Genomic DNA, 16,875 nt, shown 5'->3' with positions numbered 1-16,875 from the left:
GTCCATGTAAAGCATGCCCCTTTCTTAAGGAGGGCAGTGATAAGGACTACATGCCTGGAAAACCCCTTGATGAACCACCTATAGAAACTGGCAAAACCAAGGAAGCACTGCACTCCATGGGCAACTTTTGGTGATTGCCAGTCTAAGATGGTAGTTACTTCCTTCAGGTCCATAGACAACCCTTCAGGCTTCATCAGATAGACCAAGAACTTGATATCTGTCTTATCAAATTCATATTTCTCCAACTTAGAATCTTTCTAACTACAAAGGCAGTCAAATACTGCTATCTTGGGATTCATCAAATCTCTTTCATTGGAAACTTTTAAAAACAGGTGTCAGAGATCCTGTCTCAGCGTAGAGCGGTAGATTAGATGATCTCCTGTGGTCCTTTCTAGCCCTACACATTTATGATTCTCATGCAGTATATTTAGTTTATTTCTTGGGAATTTAGTATGCGTGACAGGCACTATACTGATAACTCACAGGAAGGAAACTAGCCGAACGAGGGTGGAGTGCAGTACACAAAAGTTTGTGCTGGTGCTGCTTTGCTGTACTTGTTCTATCAAGTGAGCACCTGTTTCCAACGGTGTCAGTCGGGCATCTTGCAAAGACATGAAATTTCACTTAAAAATGAAGTTAAATAGGATAAGATGTAAAACATCATCACATGCTTCTCAAAACTATTTCTATGTTCTAATTAAGTCTTGCCTATATGGCGCTTGGGTTTAAAATTCTTCTGACATCTGTTGCTTTAGTGTGAAGGAAAAAATTAACAAGCCAGCCAAGAACTATTGTAACCAACAGATTCTTAGGTATGATTTTATCTATTAGCTTGATGAATATAGTCAACACTATAGATTTCATATACCTTTGGCAGACAGCAATTTCTTGTAGTGAGTAGCCATGTGATCTTGAATGATATACTGACTTGACAGATTGCAGGAGGATCCAGGGGAAAAAGCTGTGAGAAAACATCTTATTTCAGTCAACAGGCTAAGAATGTCTCAGATAATAATAGCTTTAAAATGTTTAAACATTTGGTCCGCTCTGCTTGTGATGGAAAAACATTTACTTTATCTTATTTTTTCACATAGGAAACATAGCAAGAAAGAGTTATAAATTATTGCAGTTTTATGTGTTTCTGAATACTTGAAAATTATGGTTTGCAATGCATAATGTATGAGTACTGCATTTGTATTCCTATTAAATCACCACTTACGTATGCATTAATCTTTGCCATTATAGTTCTCTGGAGAATATGGGTTTGTTATTTAATCTTCACTACAATATGAAACTCTGCAATTTAAAAGATTTAATACTAGAGATTGGAACATAGGATTGGAAAGAAATGTGTATACATGTCTTTAACCAACTCCCACAACAATACTGAGCTAATTTCTACCCTCGGTTACATATAAAACACACTGGCATAGTGAATGTGGTTGAATAGATGCAAATATAGGCAGATTGACCCAGTGACTGAGGCTGGAATGGAGAGTGGAAATATATTCCCCACTATTTGATGATGACATTCCTTGGACCCTCTAACCTGCAGGATATCTAAAATATTCAGACTGAACTATTCTGATGGTCTACAATACCATGATTTCTTTGACTTCTAATCCATGTCCAAAATGTTTTGATGTTTCCCTTGTGATGTTCAAAATGTTTTACTCTCTATGTTATCCCTTGGCCCTCATATTTGCTCAAATGCCAAGTGCCAACACCTCTTCTCCATACCTGGTATATTTTCTGTCCCTGCTCCACTACTTAGAGAATTTAGTTCTACTCCACTATTCTCCATGATTTCAGCCCCATTTCTCTCTGACTATGAGACTCCTCTCCTCAAAACTTACCTTGTAATTAGAGATGAGCTGAAGTAAAAACCAAGATTAAACCTCATTCTTAATTTTTAATAAGTACATTCAGAATCCAAAGCAGATTGAGACTTAAATGTTACAGTTGGCCCTTGTTCAAATGGGCCAAACCAAAATCTCTGATGCATACAATCCCAAACATGAGGGGATGTCAGTATCTATATTCCAATCTGAATTTTTCAGCTTGCTTATGGTTCTCCTTAAATACTCTACTTTAACTTGCAATAAAGTGAGTTTCTCTTGGCCTTAAAGGTTTAGTGAAAGCTGAGTGCGTACAAAGGACCTGACCATGCACTTATTATTGGACCATGATGGGAGCACGACTGGTAACAAGCACTACACCTGGTTGGCAGAATTGGATTTTGAGTATTTTTCTGCTTCAAAGTTAGGTAGAATTTTTCCTTACTCTGACAAAAGTTGCTTCTGATGAATTACTGCTGGTTTGTGGCAAACTGCCAAAAGAGATGGAGAAACAAATGAAAGCATGCTTCTATGTATTATGTAGGACTAATGTTGAGGTTGGTATGGATCCCAATTGCATTCGGCCTTGATTGTGCACCAAGAACCCTGCAGGTGGCTCTTTAGGTCCATGCGGGGCAGGGGGAGGTATTCTTAATAAAAAATAACATCAGATAATTTTTACTATGGTATTTTAATGTTAGTGCAGTTCACTGCTCACTCCATACAGACTGAATGATATATATTTGAGTGGCAGAGGAAGCTTAAATGAATTTTGTCTAAAAAAGTAAATGATCTCTTCATTCTGTTTTAACTATGTATTTTTTCCATCCCAGATTTGCCCTCCAGACATGACAGATTCTGTAGGACAGTCTTCAGCAGGTGATATCAAACATATTATGGGATGTGGGGAATCAAATCTGCCCTTGGCTGATAAATCTACAGATGCTGAAAAGTCCTTAAATCAGGATAATTAGCCCAACCTTTTCAGATCTGGCTTTGTGGCTGGGCAATGATTGGCTGTTTTATTCCCTATATCCCCAGGCTGCAGTTTTAGTTAATGGTTTAGTTTCAAACTTTTGATGGAAGTCTGAAAGAGATGTATACAGAATTAAAAGTCTGGAATTTCTTAGTCCTAACCTTGTTTTTGTTTCTTTCTTTTTTCCTTTGTAACCTTCTCTATTTCTAGTTTGCCATCTATCATGCATCTATCAGATGAGGATAATGCTGCTTACAATATCTACCTCTGTCATGGGGGTATGGCTAGACTTTATTAATTTTTGTATAGCACTTTGAGTATATAAACCAGTATAAAAGAAAAAGAATCAGGAGATGAATGTGCCACCATTTTTCCTTTTGTTGCTTACATGTGTTTTAGAACTTGTTACTGCAACTGATGGTTTAAAGGCCAGTGACAAGGTGTAATGGGGTCCTGGCCCCTACCCCATCATGGAAGATGAGTGAGCCAGGGAGCAACCAGCCAGCTCCGGGGCCCTGGAGAAACTGTTAGAGGAGTGGAGAGGCCTTTAAGAAAAATGGCTGCTCACCCTAGGTGGAGAAGGCACAATTAGGGCTATGATTGACAAGTCTGGCAGGGAAAGTGGCAGGTCAGGTGACCTAAAGGGGTGTGTCTACAGGCTTCATAAGGCCAGGACCATTGCTGAGGACTCAGATTAGCTTGGATCTGCCATGGCAAAGGAGCTCCAGACCACAGGGGGTAAAGGAAACTCAACAGCCTCAGGCATCGCAGTTAAGTGTTTTTTGTGAATTTTAAAAGTGGGGTGAATTTTAGTTTGGTAGCATCTAGCTTATACTTGTGCTTAAGTTTACACTGGAGGACTGAGAAAGTGGCTGCAAGGGAGGCTTGGAGGCTGCAGGGAATGCCTGGAGACTTGCTGCCACTGCTGCTGGAAAACTAGACCGCAAACTGGGGATCAGAGCCTGTGACCAGCACTGTATGAGTAGGCCTAGAAAGACCCCCGTAAAGGCAGAGGGCAAGAGTGAGCCCAAAGCCCCACAGACTGTATGAGCAGGCCGAGCCCAATAAGGTAAGACTGGGGCCAAGGGGCCCAGAGCCTGGGTGGGTGAGACCTGCGCTAGGGCCCAGGTGCCAAGGTCCAGGGCAGTGGACTTGGGCTGAGGGACCCAATCAAAGTAAAAGAGCCAAGGCTGCAGTCCAAACAAAGATTTAAGGCCTGAGGGGCTAAGTGCATGTTGAGGGCCAGGGACTCTAAAACTATGCCAAGTGACACCTGTGAGGCATCTACATGACTAGAGGGGAAGATGGAGGTCACAATTCTAGCCCTTAAGGCAATTAGAGCAGTAGGGCTCAAGCCCCAGAGATGAAGAGACTGTGTGATGAGGATAGGAAGAGCACCCTGAGCTCACTGGTTCCTGTGGGCAGCCTCCCCACTTGACTTTAACATTGTGGCATGACAGGTGAGACAGCAGGGTTGGAGGCTGGAGTGGGCAAGTAGGGCAGGATCAAGGCAACCACTAGAGAGCAATATGGCTGTCCTCGGAGCCTGCCCTGCTACACAAAGGATTTAGCAAGAAAGTTCTGCTGCCTTCAGTGGGATATTTGTGTGCAGCAGCAAACCCAAAGACAGCCAGCTTTAGAAACAGGGCTCTGGAACCCGCGCCCTGACAAAACGCAGAGATGTACTTGGAACATACAAGCACAAGCCAAAGGTTTATTAAGAGGCCATTACATTATTAAGAGGCCATTACATTATTGAGGGGCAAAGCAGTACATACTATATAGTTCATAGACGTTGACATAAATATAGGCAGACAAGGTTCCTTGGGTGAATCTGATATCTTTTATTAGACCAACCCAAATAGTTGGAAAATAGTTATTGGGCAAGCTTTCGGGTTCAAAAACCCTTCGCCAGGCTAAGGAAGTTTCGGCAGTTGGTGTGTGCTCTTCCTGGATAGGATGAACATAGTTCCTGGATAGTGTGACGAAGCCATCAGAAAAGCCAATGGCACTTTATCATGCATCAGCAGATGCATGATGAATAGGTCCAAGGAGGTGATACTTCCCCTCTATAAGGCACTGGTCAGACCGCAGTTGGAGTACTGCGTGCAATTCTGGGCGCCACACTTCAAGAGGGATGCGGATAACCTGGAGAGGGTCCAGAGAAGGGCCACTCGTATGGTCAAGGGCCTGCAGACCAAGCCCTACGAGGAGAGACTAGAGAAACTGGACCTTTTCAGCCTCTGCAAGAGAAGGTTGAGAGGCGACCTTGTGGCTGCCTATAAGTTCATCACGGGGGCACAGAAGGGAATTGGTGAGTATTTATTCATCAAGGCGCCCCCGGGGGTTACAAGAAACAATGGCCACAAGCTAGCAGACAGCAGATTTAGCCTGGACATAAGGAAGAACTTCTTCACAGTTCGAGTGGCCAAGGTCTGGAACGGGCTCCCAAGGGAGGTGGTGCTCTCCCCTACCCTGGGGGTCTTCAAGAGGAGGTTAGATGAGTATCTAGCTGGGGTCATCTAGACCCAGCACTCTTTCCTGCTTGTGCAGGGGGTCGGACTCGATGATCTATTGAGGTCCCTTCCGACCCTAACATCTATGAATCTATGAAAAGTAAAGAAGCCAGTGGCTGGGCTGGTATGCATACAAGACAGGTAGTCAGTGAAAATATAGATTGAGGAGTCAGTGGGTGAGAGACAGGCTGGGGGGGAGGAGGGGGAAGAGAGAGAAAGGGGATGAAAGTGGAGAGATACCTGGGGAGTCCTTAGACCAACACAGCTACAACCTACACCCCTATAACATTGACATAAATATCTAATACAAGACTACTATAAAATACCTTAGGATTTTGAGTGCAAAAGTATAGGCTATGCTATATTTATTCAGAATAAGTACCACTTTACAGATAAGTAGTAGGAATGTCACAATGTGATATGAGGCAAAGACATGTAAATCTAGATTTTTACTCTGTTTGGTGAGAAATTATGACTGTATATGTGGTCTAATTTTAGTCAATGAAAGCACTCATGAGTAAATACAATAGTAAGAATAAGAGTTTTAATAAAATAAAATAAAATAAAACTTCATAGTTCTTGCAGACAAGGTTCCTTGGGTGAATTTGATATCTTTTATTAGACCAACCCAAATAGTTGGAGAATAGTTATTAAGCAAGCTTTCAAGTTCAAAAACCCTTCGTCAGGCTAAGGAAGTTTCAGCAGTTGGTGTGTGCTCTTCCTGGATGGAATGAAAAGTAGTTCTTGCAGGCATTTTATAGTTGCAAAAACTCTAAAAGCAAAATATTACAGAATTTTTGCCAGTTAAGCCCTATCATCACACTGGCAAAAGTTATACCATAATCAGGATAAAATATAAGTAAATGTAAGACCACATTCCTAGCTGGTATAAACAGTAGTAGCTCCATTGACTTCAATCAGTGGATATGCTATGATTTGAAATTAGTATGTGATCTGAACTGTTGTCACTAAAGAAAGAAAATAACATTCTGAGTAATGCCATAATTTCTCCCTGATATGGAGTGAGAGGCTGATTTTAATACATGTAGAGAAAAAGGAGCATGACAAAAACAGTGTGATAATATCAATAATATCAGGAGATTAAAACTGGCTCAAATTCACTTACATGAGGAACATCCTTCTGGAAATGAATTATAGCCGGAACATGAAAGGCTGAAGATGTACAATGTGGTAAAACTATAATCGTTTAATTTCTTATCTTTTATAGAAACTGACACTTTCTTGGATCAGCAAAATCAATTTTCATGTACAGCAAGCTAAATTGCAGATGTTGCCACATTAATAAATAATAAAACGGAGCAAGGAAGTCTCTACTGATGATTTCCCAGTGATCTAAAGGAAAACAATTGGCCTTTCTGTGTCCCAGTACCCCATTCTAAAATAAGCATATGGATGCTTCTTTATCTCACAGTGGGATTGTGAGGATAATCCAAGTTGGTGACATAGTTAGATACTGTAGTAAACGTGGGTCACAAGTGTGCCCACTAGACAGGTATGTGAAAGAGAGACAGTGGCTTAGTTTGGACATACCAACAAATTAGCTCATTAGAATCAGGGGTGTACTTGGTATCCAGTTGGTCTAATAAAAGGTATCATTTTGGAACCAGGAGTTCTAGTTTTTTGTATGTCTAATTTGAATCAGGATTTTTTGTTTTAAATCTTCAAATATTTAAGTTGCTGGGGAAAAAATACAGGAGCTGTGGTAACCCCTATTAAAATTATGCTGAGGTCTGCGTATAACCTCGCTCCAACAGGAGATTTAAACAGTTGTGTATCCTTATATAGTCCTTTTGCTCATTTAAAAAAAAAAAGTCAACCCTAATTCTGGGTTAACTACTGGGAGGCTATGAAGAGTTTTTATATATGTATAAAATATTCAGAAAATTGTTTGTCTAAGCCCTTGAAAAATTCAAGACTTAGAATTTTTCTACATTTTATTTATATACACACGCACGCACACAGATTCATCTAATGGAAATCCAGAGAATGATTAATGTTTTCTTTGGGTGCTAAAGCAGTATGCTTTTTTCACTAAAAAGGATCTATTTTTTCCTATATCAGAAAAAATCCAGGAAAATACTGATAGGAATGAGGTACAAAGAACAAAAATAATAATATCATCCCTGGTTTCTATTTTCTTTTCTTTTTCTTCTTTTTTGTTGTTGTTGTTGTTGTTGCAATGGCTCACAGGTAGTACTGTCATTTAATTGATCTAGTTGTGTCACGACTAATCTATCTAGCCTCTATTAATTGTGATGCAGTACACTGTTCTGCACATCATGTCTGAAGATTAATCTACCACTATAAATCTGGAAGTTGCACTGCTGGTTTCTGATGCACACTGACAGTGATAAAATGTCTTTTTTTATATGGCTAAAAACTCAATATGTGGTTTTGAAAAGCACCTGAGGTGATTTGGATCCTCACTAGGCTGTTGACTCAAAACACTTTATTCTTGTCCTTTTTCTGTTAAAATTCTTCTGATCTGCTTGCATAAGACAGTAGTAAGTCATCTTTTTTGGTCATGCATTCGTATAAGGGTAGTGTAATTTTACTGTAGTTACACTGCAATTAACTGTACATAGCAGCATACTTTAATAGGTGCAACTACCACTATTTTCTGAAACCAGAAAGTTCAAAATATGACTGCAATTAGTGAACAAAAAATATCTCTAGTGACAATGTAAACTGTATCAGCATATACCTTATCCACTCGAAACTTTAAAATGCATAGAAATAAGAAGTTAAGGGGAAAGGCACGTGTATTCATTTCCACCTTCATTTTGCCTATCATATTGTTGCTAATGCACCATGGCTCTTTCCTAAAGCTTTCACTACCACTGCTGATTTGATATCAAATAGCAACTAATGACCACTGTAGTAGTGGTGTCCATTTGTGACTGTCTGTCCTTTGAGAACTGGACTGAGACCAGTGGCATAACTAAGAGCATCTTTATACATGCTCCGGGGTGGGAGTGGGGGGACACTTTAATTAGAGCAGCTCTCAGGAGCTGCTCTAATTAAAGTGCCATCAGTATCTCGCGTATTCAGTGTCTTGTGCTTCAAAATGTCTGCAGGGATGCTTTTAACTAAAGCTCGTTCAGCGAGCTTTAGTTAAAGCGCCCCTGCCGCCGTTTTGAAGTGCGGGATGCTGAATACTTATGATGTCAAGGCAGTTGGAGCATGCTAATTAGCACACCCCAGCAAATTCAATTAATTGAGTCTGCTCCAATGTGTTTTCCAACATGTATATGTGCCCAAGGAGCCTTCAACTTGTAGAAGGGGGAGGGGAACAGCTGCTGCTGCAGCCACACAATCACACTGGTCGTTTCATGGCAACCAGAAGTCACTGTTGCCCCTGTGTGTGACAGCTATACTAGGCACTCAGCCACATAGTTACACCTCTGACTGAGACTAACAGACAGTGCCAACTTTCAGGTATTACCAGACAAGGATGCGTTACCAGCAATGACCCACATCATCACCCACTGCCTATAAGTGCATAAGGGGCATGCATCCAGATCTGGGAGAATACCTGTTCACCAGAGCGCCCCAAGGGATGACAAGGTCCAACGGTCATAAACTCCTCCAAGACCATTTTAGGCTGGACATAAGGAAAAATTTATTTACTGTCCAAATCCCCAAGGCCTGGAATAGACTCCTCCCAGAGGTGGTGCAAGCACCTGCTCTGGAATCTTTTAAGAAACGTTTGGACACTTATCTTGCTGGGATCCTTTGACCCTGCTGACTTCCTGCTCCTGGGGCAGGGGGCTGGACTAGATGATCTTCCAAGGTCCCTTCCAGCCCTAATAAAATCAGAGGCCAAAGGCTTCATATTCCATTACTGTTCCCTCGATTAATCTGGTAACATTTTAATTCCTTTTTTGGAAGTACGTTGGGATTGGCTGCTGTGGGTAGAAGTGTCCATCCAAAAAGGAGCATTCAAAGACAACTAAAACTTGGGCAGTTTTAGAACTTCTTTCCATTAGAAAGATCTGCTATTTTAACTGCACTGCTGTAATGAAACTAGCAAAACATCCCTCTTTCAGCTACATGTGTATGGGGTTAAAAATTATTACATTACTATAGCATAGTTTGGTCTGGAAATGGAATAAGCCATATTGGGTTGAGACAAATTTGTACCAGTGTAATGGCATCCATGCAAAGGCTCTTACTGATACAAGCTCAATTTTAAAAAAATTCATACACCTAATTGAAACAGTTTTCCCATCAACATTTTTAAGTGTATACCAAGCCTCACTGATTGAACAGAACGTAATCTTAGGCCTCAAAAAGGCATTCGTTTCTAGAAGTGGAAATTCCTGAAAAATTTGCAAAAATCTAAACAGAAGAGGGAACAGTATAGGCATTCAGCCTACACCTATCTCCTCTCCCCTGCTCTTTGTGCCTTCCCCAGACTTGTCTGTAAGGGGACTGGAGCAGCACTGCAAACCTCTACCGCATCTCCACATTGCGGTCCTGGTCTGGGGAGCGGGTGGGGGCAAGGAGCACATCCAACATCAGTCCAGAAGGGAAACGGAACCAAGCATCTTACCTGCTCCTGAAATGGGGGTGCTGGTCAGGGGAATGAGTAGGGTGCTCTGACCCACTGCTTCACTACCATCCTGGACCAGACCAGGAAGGGAGCACACAAGCATTCCTTCTTGTGATAGAATTTCTCTTGCAAGGGAGGTCTTCCAGGTTGACACCTGGAATATCTTTCTCCTAGAAGAAGCATGTTTCCTGTTGGAATAGTTGAGTGAATGCCCACAGTTTCTGCCACAGGAGTGGCAACTCTCCCAATAGAAACATAATACCTGTATGTGATGTACGTGGCCTCAGTCTTTTGGTGTAGTACAATAACTAAGCAACTGAAGTAATTGCACTGTAAGCAGCATTTCTTTCTTTCTTTGTTTTTTTTGGGTTTTTTTTTTTTTTTGAATGAATGAATGAAACAAATGCGACTCTTGAGCTGATTTCTGTCACCTGTCCCATACATTCCTAGCTCTTCTGTACAACCATAGTAGTATTACCAGCCTGGGCTATTTTTAGCTGAACAATAAACAAACTCTTTGAAGATCTTTAATAATTACAAGCCAAACATCAACTGCAAAACAAAGCAGAGGAAAATGACAATATTAGTAAAACAAAGAAAACTGAAGCAGCCCTTGGACACTGTGCTAACAGAAGGTTATCCCTGAGGCCTAACCTTAAACCTGCAATGGAAATCTTGAAGGAGGTAAAAGTATCAAAAAAGAAATTAACTTTTTTTGTAGGCCAAGCAAAGGTAGAAAAATGTACAATCCCTGTTTATTTAATACTTCTGGCACTAGAGGTACTATAAAAGCTTCCTTAAATGCTTATTGGCCCTGATACTGATTGGATCCTGCAGATGTTACCTAAATACAAATGCAAAACAGTAAAAGCTTAATGGGATTGTTAGACAAGGTATTGAAGAGACCTGCATTCCAGATCCTTAATTTCTGCTCATTACCTGAGGGGATAATTTCCTCCCTTCCTAGGCCACAGTGAAAGCTGTTGCTTCTACTTAAAATAAAAATATAATGCTGAAGGCTGCTCTCCAAAGGATGTGAACTACTGTAACACTTACCATATGAAAAGCTTCATTTTCCCATTTTAAAACAGATACTGCAGCTACCCTCTTTCCTGAGAGACAGACTAAAAGAAAGGAAGCCACTGAACAGGTATCATTGCTGCTTTACAAAATGCTATAATTGTTCTAAGTTTTCACTAGCTCAGTTTAATCCAACATAAATGTTTTCTGGTATAACAGGGTTACAGCTCACAAATAACATCATAAGCATAATCTTCAAGACTACTGAATGCCTCATAAACCTCTTTGTGACCAAAACAGGGAGAACTAAATCCCACCAGAGAACATTTTCACGTGGTTTCTTTAACATGAGACTGCGGCTATTTCTGATTATGGATTGCATCTGGCACATAGTGACATCTATCCTACCATATACTTTGGAGGCTAATCCCTGCTCAGAAGAGCAAATATGAAATGTATGCAGGATGGGAAGAGCCATCATTAAGCAGCTAGCATACTGAGACCACTAGTTATTGTGTTAGCCAATCCTGTCTCATTGTCTCTTATGGGCCCCCATTTGTTTGGCTGTATTATCTTGCTGTCTCTTATCTTATATTTAGATTTTAAGTTCTTTGTGGCAGGTAACTGCATTCTATTCCATGTTTGCTCAGTGTATGGCACAATGGAGCCCAAGTCTATGACTACAGTACTAAGTGCTAACTACAATACAAATAATAAATAATAACAATCCACTAGCAGAGTATTCAGAATGATGACTGGCACACACAAGTTACAGCCTTTTACCTTAGCGGGGTTGATTTAATGGCATAATTGTCTCAAGCTGCTTTGCTAGCTAGTGATTATTCTTCAGGATGTTTAGCCACAATCCTGGAGAGAGAGTACTGGTGGGCCCTTGCCTCAGACTGCTCCAGCTATACTGTATCCTGAGTGTCCAAAGATAGGGAAGGAATTTGCTTGCTGCAGTTCCCTTCAGAGTAGGAAACCAACACTCCCTCTGTGTGACTAGCTCTGCTTGCTTATCCTCCCTCACATTTCCCTAGTGCTAATTTGCTCTCTGCTGCTCCACACTCTCTGGGGTGGCCAGCACCTGAGAGTCCTAAATTATAGTAGTCTCAGAGTTTGGACAGTAAAGTGGCTCTCTGACTGCAGCTGGCTTGTGAGCAGGAGACAAGATTAAACTAAGGAGACTTCTTGTCAGCCTGTAAATAAAGACTGCAGGACTGTTCCTCTGCTGAACTGGGGAAAGGGTATGGGGTAGGGAAAATATATGCTTTTAACAACAAAGCAGATCTCATAAAAATGCATTTAATATAGGTCTCACTAATATTTAGGTTGTTGGCTCAATGGCAGAATGTGACACTCATTTACTTTTTTACAAACTGACTTTCCCTACCATCTCTGACTTTCCCTATGCAAGATGAAGTTTCTTTTCTACCTGGGAGAAATTTTACAATCTTTGAATTCTCCTTTGCCTGAAGAAGGGTGTGGGCCCAAAAGATTGCAAATATTTTTTTTTTTTGGTTGCAATTATTTAGTTTATCTAACAAAAGATATCACCTGTATCCCTAGATTTTGTCTGCCTATGGCTTTAGACCAACATGGCTACAACCAATATCCCTGACATTCACTTAATTTTTCTTTTCAATACTTACGACTACTTTTGATGCACATGTGTCCTCTGAAAGGGCCCATCATGGAATACTTAGGGACCATGGCTAGCTGTGATCCTTGAAAAGAAGAAAATGATAATGAATAGCTGTTTATAAATCAGGAAATATTAAGAAAAATTAAAAGCATCTAAGTATCTCAGAGCCAGAAGATGCTTTGGGAGGAATACTCCCTTGTAATCAGTACATTCAAATAATGCTGAGATGAGTATTAAGGGACTTGGACTCCTGAGAGCACTCCTAGCTCAGATATTTTGTATCTGTTTTCCTTATAAAACAGTTCAGTAATCTTTACTCTCTTGTACAGGGGTAGAGAAAGGCTTAATTATTTAATGTTATAATGTCTTTCAAAACCCAAATCAAAAACAATTATAATGGAAAATCATTTATTATATTAAGAATCTTCCTGCCTTGCAAAGACTCCATAAGATTCCAGGCATTGAGATCTGGAGAACCAGGAAAGCCGATTCAGCACTGGAATGATCCCAAACACATGGAATACAACTAAAAGCAACCTGCAGTAATGTATGTTGCTTCTCCATCCTCTTTATGTTGCTCCCACAAAGGGGTTCAGGAACAAGATCTGGTTTAAAAACCATTGGATATCATGACTCTTATAGGTATCATGCTGTCCTACCAGTGGCAAAGAACCAGGAAGGAAAAGACAGAGTTGGGCACATCCTTGCATGAAGGCAAGAATCCGATCTTTCCTTAATAAGATAGGGAGAAATTTCCAAAGGCATAAAGGGGAGTTATATGCCCACCTCCTATGGACTTTAAATATGGAGTGTCTTTGAAGTACCCCCTTACTTATTCCCTATGATACCATTACTGTTTGGCATGAACATTTTGATTGTCACTATTGAAAGAAATTTCTGCTATAGCAGCATCTGTATGAGAATTCCCTGTGTGGAACAGAAATGTATAATACTAACATGTATATAATGTGACATAATATATTATTATGCAAGAAGTACTTGGAAGTACTGTGAAGCATAAAAACCATCATGATACTCATGTAATATGATTCATGTTGAGGGTGAACAGTGTAAACAATATAACAATATTGATTTTTAATTATTTATATAGATATATATATAGCTATATAAAAGAGTATGGCACAGACACCTAAAGCAAAACACTGAAATTAGCTCTTCACCATCGTAATACTGAGGTAACTATAAGCATAGAAACTGAAAGGAGTATAAGAATTCTGCTGATAGCATGAAGGAATATTATGATGTTTCACCTGTTGTGACAGTTGAAATGTATTTCAAAAAAAGGCATGATGTAACTTTTGGAAGGAGCAAAATGATTTATAAGCCTAAATCTCATTTCTCAGAAATGACTTGGGTGCATAGAAGCCCACATCTCACTGAAAATTGGTCAGTTTTACTCTCAAGTATACAACAGTTGGATTTTCCAAATCATGCAGGTACCTAACTCCCTAACATCTGACACCTAAATTAATGGTGCCTAAATAACATAAAAATCTGACCTTGGGGTCCCGCAGGGCTCGGTCCTTGGACCGATACTCTTTAATGTCTTCATCAGTGACTTGGACGAGGGAGTGAAATGTACTCTGTCCAAGTTTGCAGATGACACAAAGCTATGGGGAGAAGTGGACACGCCGGAGGGCAGGGAACAGCTGCAAGCAGACCTGGACAGGTTGGACAAGTGGGCAGAAAACAACAGAATGCAGTTCAACAAGGAGAAATGCAAAGTGCTGCACCTAGGGAGGAAGAATGTCCAGCACACCTACTGCCTAGGGAATGACCTGCTGGGTAGCACGGAAGTGGAAAGGGATCTTGGAGTCCTAGTGGACTCCAAGATGAACATGAGTCGGCAGTGTGACGAAGCCATCAAAAAAGCCAATGGCACTTTATCGTGCATCAGCAGATGCATGACGAATAGGTCCAAGGAGGTGATACTTCCCCTCTATCGGGTGCTGGTCAGACCGCAGTTGGAGTACTGCGTGCAATTCTGGGCGCCGCAATTCAAGAGGGATGCGGATAACCTGGAGAGGGTCCAGAGAAGGGCCACTCGTATGGTTAAGGGCCTGCAGACCAAGCCCTACGAGGAGAGACTAGAGAAACTGGACCTTTTCAGCCTCCGCAAGAGAAGGTTGAGAGGCGACCTTGTGGCTGCCTATAAGTTCATCACGAGGGCACAGAAGGGAATTGGTGAGTATTTATTTACCAAGGCGCCCCCGGGGGTTACAAGAAATAATGGCCACAAGCTAGCAGACAGCAGATTTAGATTGGACATTAGGAAGAACTTCTTCACAGTTCGAGTGGCCAGGGTCTGGAACGGGCTCCCAAGGGAGGAGGTGCTCTCCCCTACCCTGGGGGTCTTCAAGAGGAGGTTAGATGAGCATCTAGCTGGGGTCATCTAGACCCAGCACCCTTTCCTGCTTATGCAGGGGGTCGGACTCGATGATCTATTGAGGTCCCTTCCGACCCTAACATCTATGAATCTACAACAGCTTGAGACATGTACAGTAAAATTTTCAAAAGTATTTAAGTACCATTTTCAAAAGAAACCTGATTTACCTGGGAAAGTTATGCCATTGAAATTTATTTTAATTGGCTTTTAAACTGGTACAAACAACACCGTGGATAATCTTATTTCACTATTAGAGAGCTTAATCTAAACTATACCCAGTCGTCCTAAAACTGAAGTAAACATAGTCATACAATCATTTGCAGCAGTTTAACTATCACTCTGTAAATGTATACCTTAGGTATCAAATTTATTATGTGAGCACTTGGGGATCTAAGGCTTATTGTGCTTAGGCTTCAAGTGCTTGGCAACATACTGTTGACATATCAATATGTTGCACTAGTTTAACTTAAGTCAGGTAGTAAGAATTGATACTGGAAATTTTTTTTTTTGAGCTGCATGAGATCCTTTCCCTGGCAGGGGTAAGCTACCAGCATGCCAGAGTGGAGTGAATGCCATCACTGATGGCAAAATTAACAAAACTCTTCTTTGACTTGGAGGCATAATTTTAGCTTACGGCTTCTAGGGACCTCCAAGACTTTCCTTTAACATCTAACAGAGGACTACGCCTGATTTCAGAGGGTGGTGCTCAGGGCATTCGGAAATACAGGCTCCTTCTGGTGCAGCACATTTGAACACTAAGGGCCCCTCTACGCATGCAGGTAAAGGTACAATGGGATCTAATGCATTATCCACACAAGTGTGCCTCCTGCTGTACCACGCATACATAGCAGGAAGCACAACTGTGGGATCATGCATTTGATCTCACTGCACTTTTTATCGCCAGTGCTGGGGAAGCCTAGGATCATGATCCTGGGTGCCACCTGCACTGGCTCCCAAGGTTGCAAGCCCCACAGCTAATGGGACTTGGTTGGCATCGGAACCCTCCAAATCAATTTGGAGAGATTCAATGATTCAGACATAGACACAGCTTTAAATGTTTTTTCTACATACCTCAAGGTACCAGGTGGCTCGTGAACACTGAGATGGTGGGGTGGATGGAGCGTCCCACAGGAGCACGGGGGAGGTCCCCAGTGTGCTTGGTGGTGGACCTGGAAATGGACCAGAAGCACTTCTGGTCCACTTCCTGGTCTGCTGCAGAGGACCTTCCCTCTGTCCCCTGGCTTGGCAACTGGTGCCTCCTGGGTCTAGGGGGGCACCCAGGGTCCCCCTGTGGCTGATCACCGAGCTGGGGGAACAGGGGTTCCCTGCATGCTCAGCAGTGGACCTGGAAGTGGACTCAGAAGGTTTCTGGTCCACTTCCAGTTCCGCCACCAAGCATGCAGGGGGAGGCCCCTGTGCTCCTGTGGGACGTTCCATCTGCCCCACCATTGCAACATTCATGAGCCACACCTGGTACCTTGAAATATGTAGAAAAAACATTTAAAGCTGTGTCTATGGCCGAATCCCTGATTCTCTGAATCAGCATCAAATCTTCAGATTTGAATTCAGCCGAATCGAATTGGGACAATGATCTGAATCAATGAATCGAATCACTGTCCTGGATTCGGCCTGAATCCAAATCCAAATCAAACACGGCCCATTTCGCACACCTCTAGTCAACATTAATTCTGCAGCAGAATAATATTTACAAATACAAGTACTATCCTGCTGTGGACTGTTTTACTCTGCAGCACTGCACGTGTAGATGCTGCTCTGGCTGGCTGGGGCATGACGGTACTTCAGTGTGGGGGCTGTCTGCTGGCTAGCCCCACACTGGAGTATCCTCACACCCAGCCAGCCCCTTCACAGCACATTGAGCCAGGAGGGAGCAGCCCCA

General features: G+C 41.7%; 1 protein-coding gene across 1 annotated transcript in view; it reads right to left on the bottom strand.

Annotated features, from left to right (window-relative positions):
* Positions 1-16,875, bottom strand: part of LOC102575735 (spermatogenesis-associated protein 7 homolog) — an 83,946-nt gene that overhangs the window by 42,903 nt on the left and 24,168 nt on the right. Inside the window, exons 2-3 of the mRNA XM_014598018.3 lie at positions 12,579-12,653; positions 869-961 (exon numbers count right to left, since the gene is read on the bottom strand). Of these exons, the coding sequence (XP_014453504.1) occupies positions 869-961; positions 12,579-12,639 (154 nt within the window). The 5' untranslated portion in view covers positions 12,640-12,653. The remainder of the gene's footprint in view (positions 1-868; positions 962-12,578; positions 12,654-16,875) is intronic.

The sequence above is a fragment of the Alligator mississippiensis genome, chromosome 1, assembly GCF_030867095.1.
Source record: "Alligator mississippiensis isolate rAllMis1 chromosome 1, rAllMis1, whole genome shotgun sequence".
Taxonomy (NCBI): domain Eukaryota; kingdom Metazoa; phylum Chordata; order Crocodylia; family Alligatoridae; genus Alligator; species Alligator mississippiensis.
This window is presented reverse-complemented; position numbering and strand designations above follow the sequence as displayed.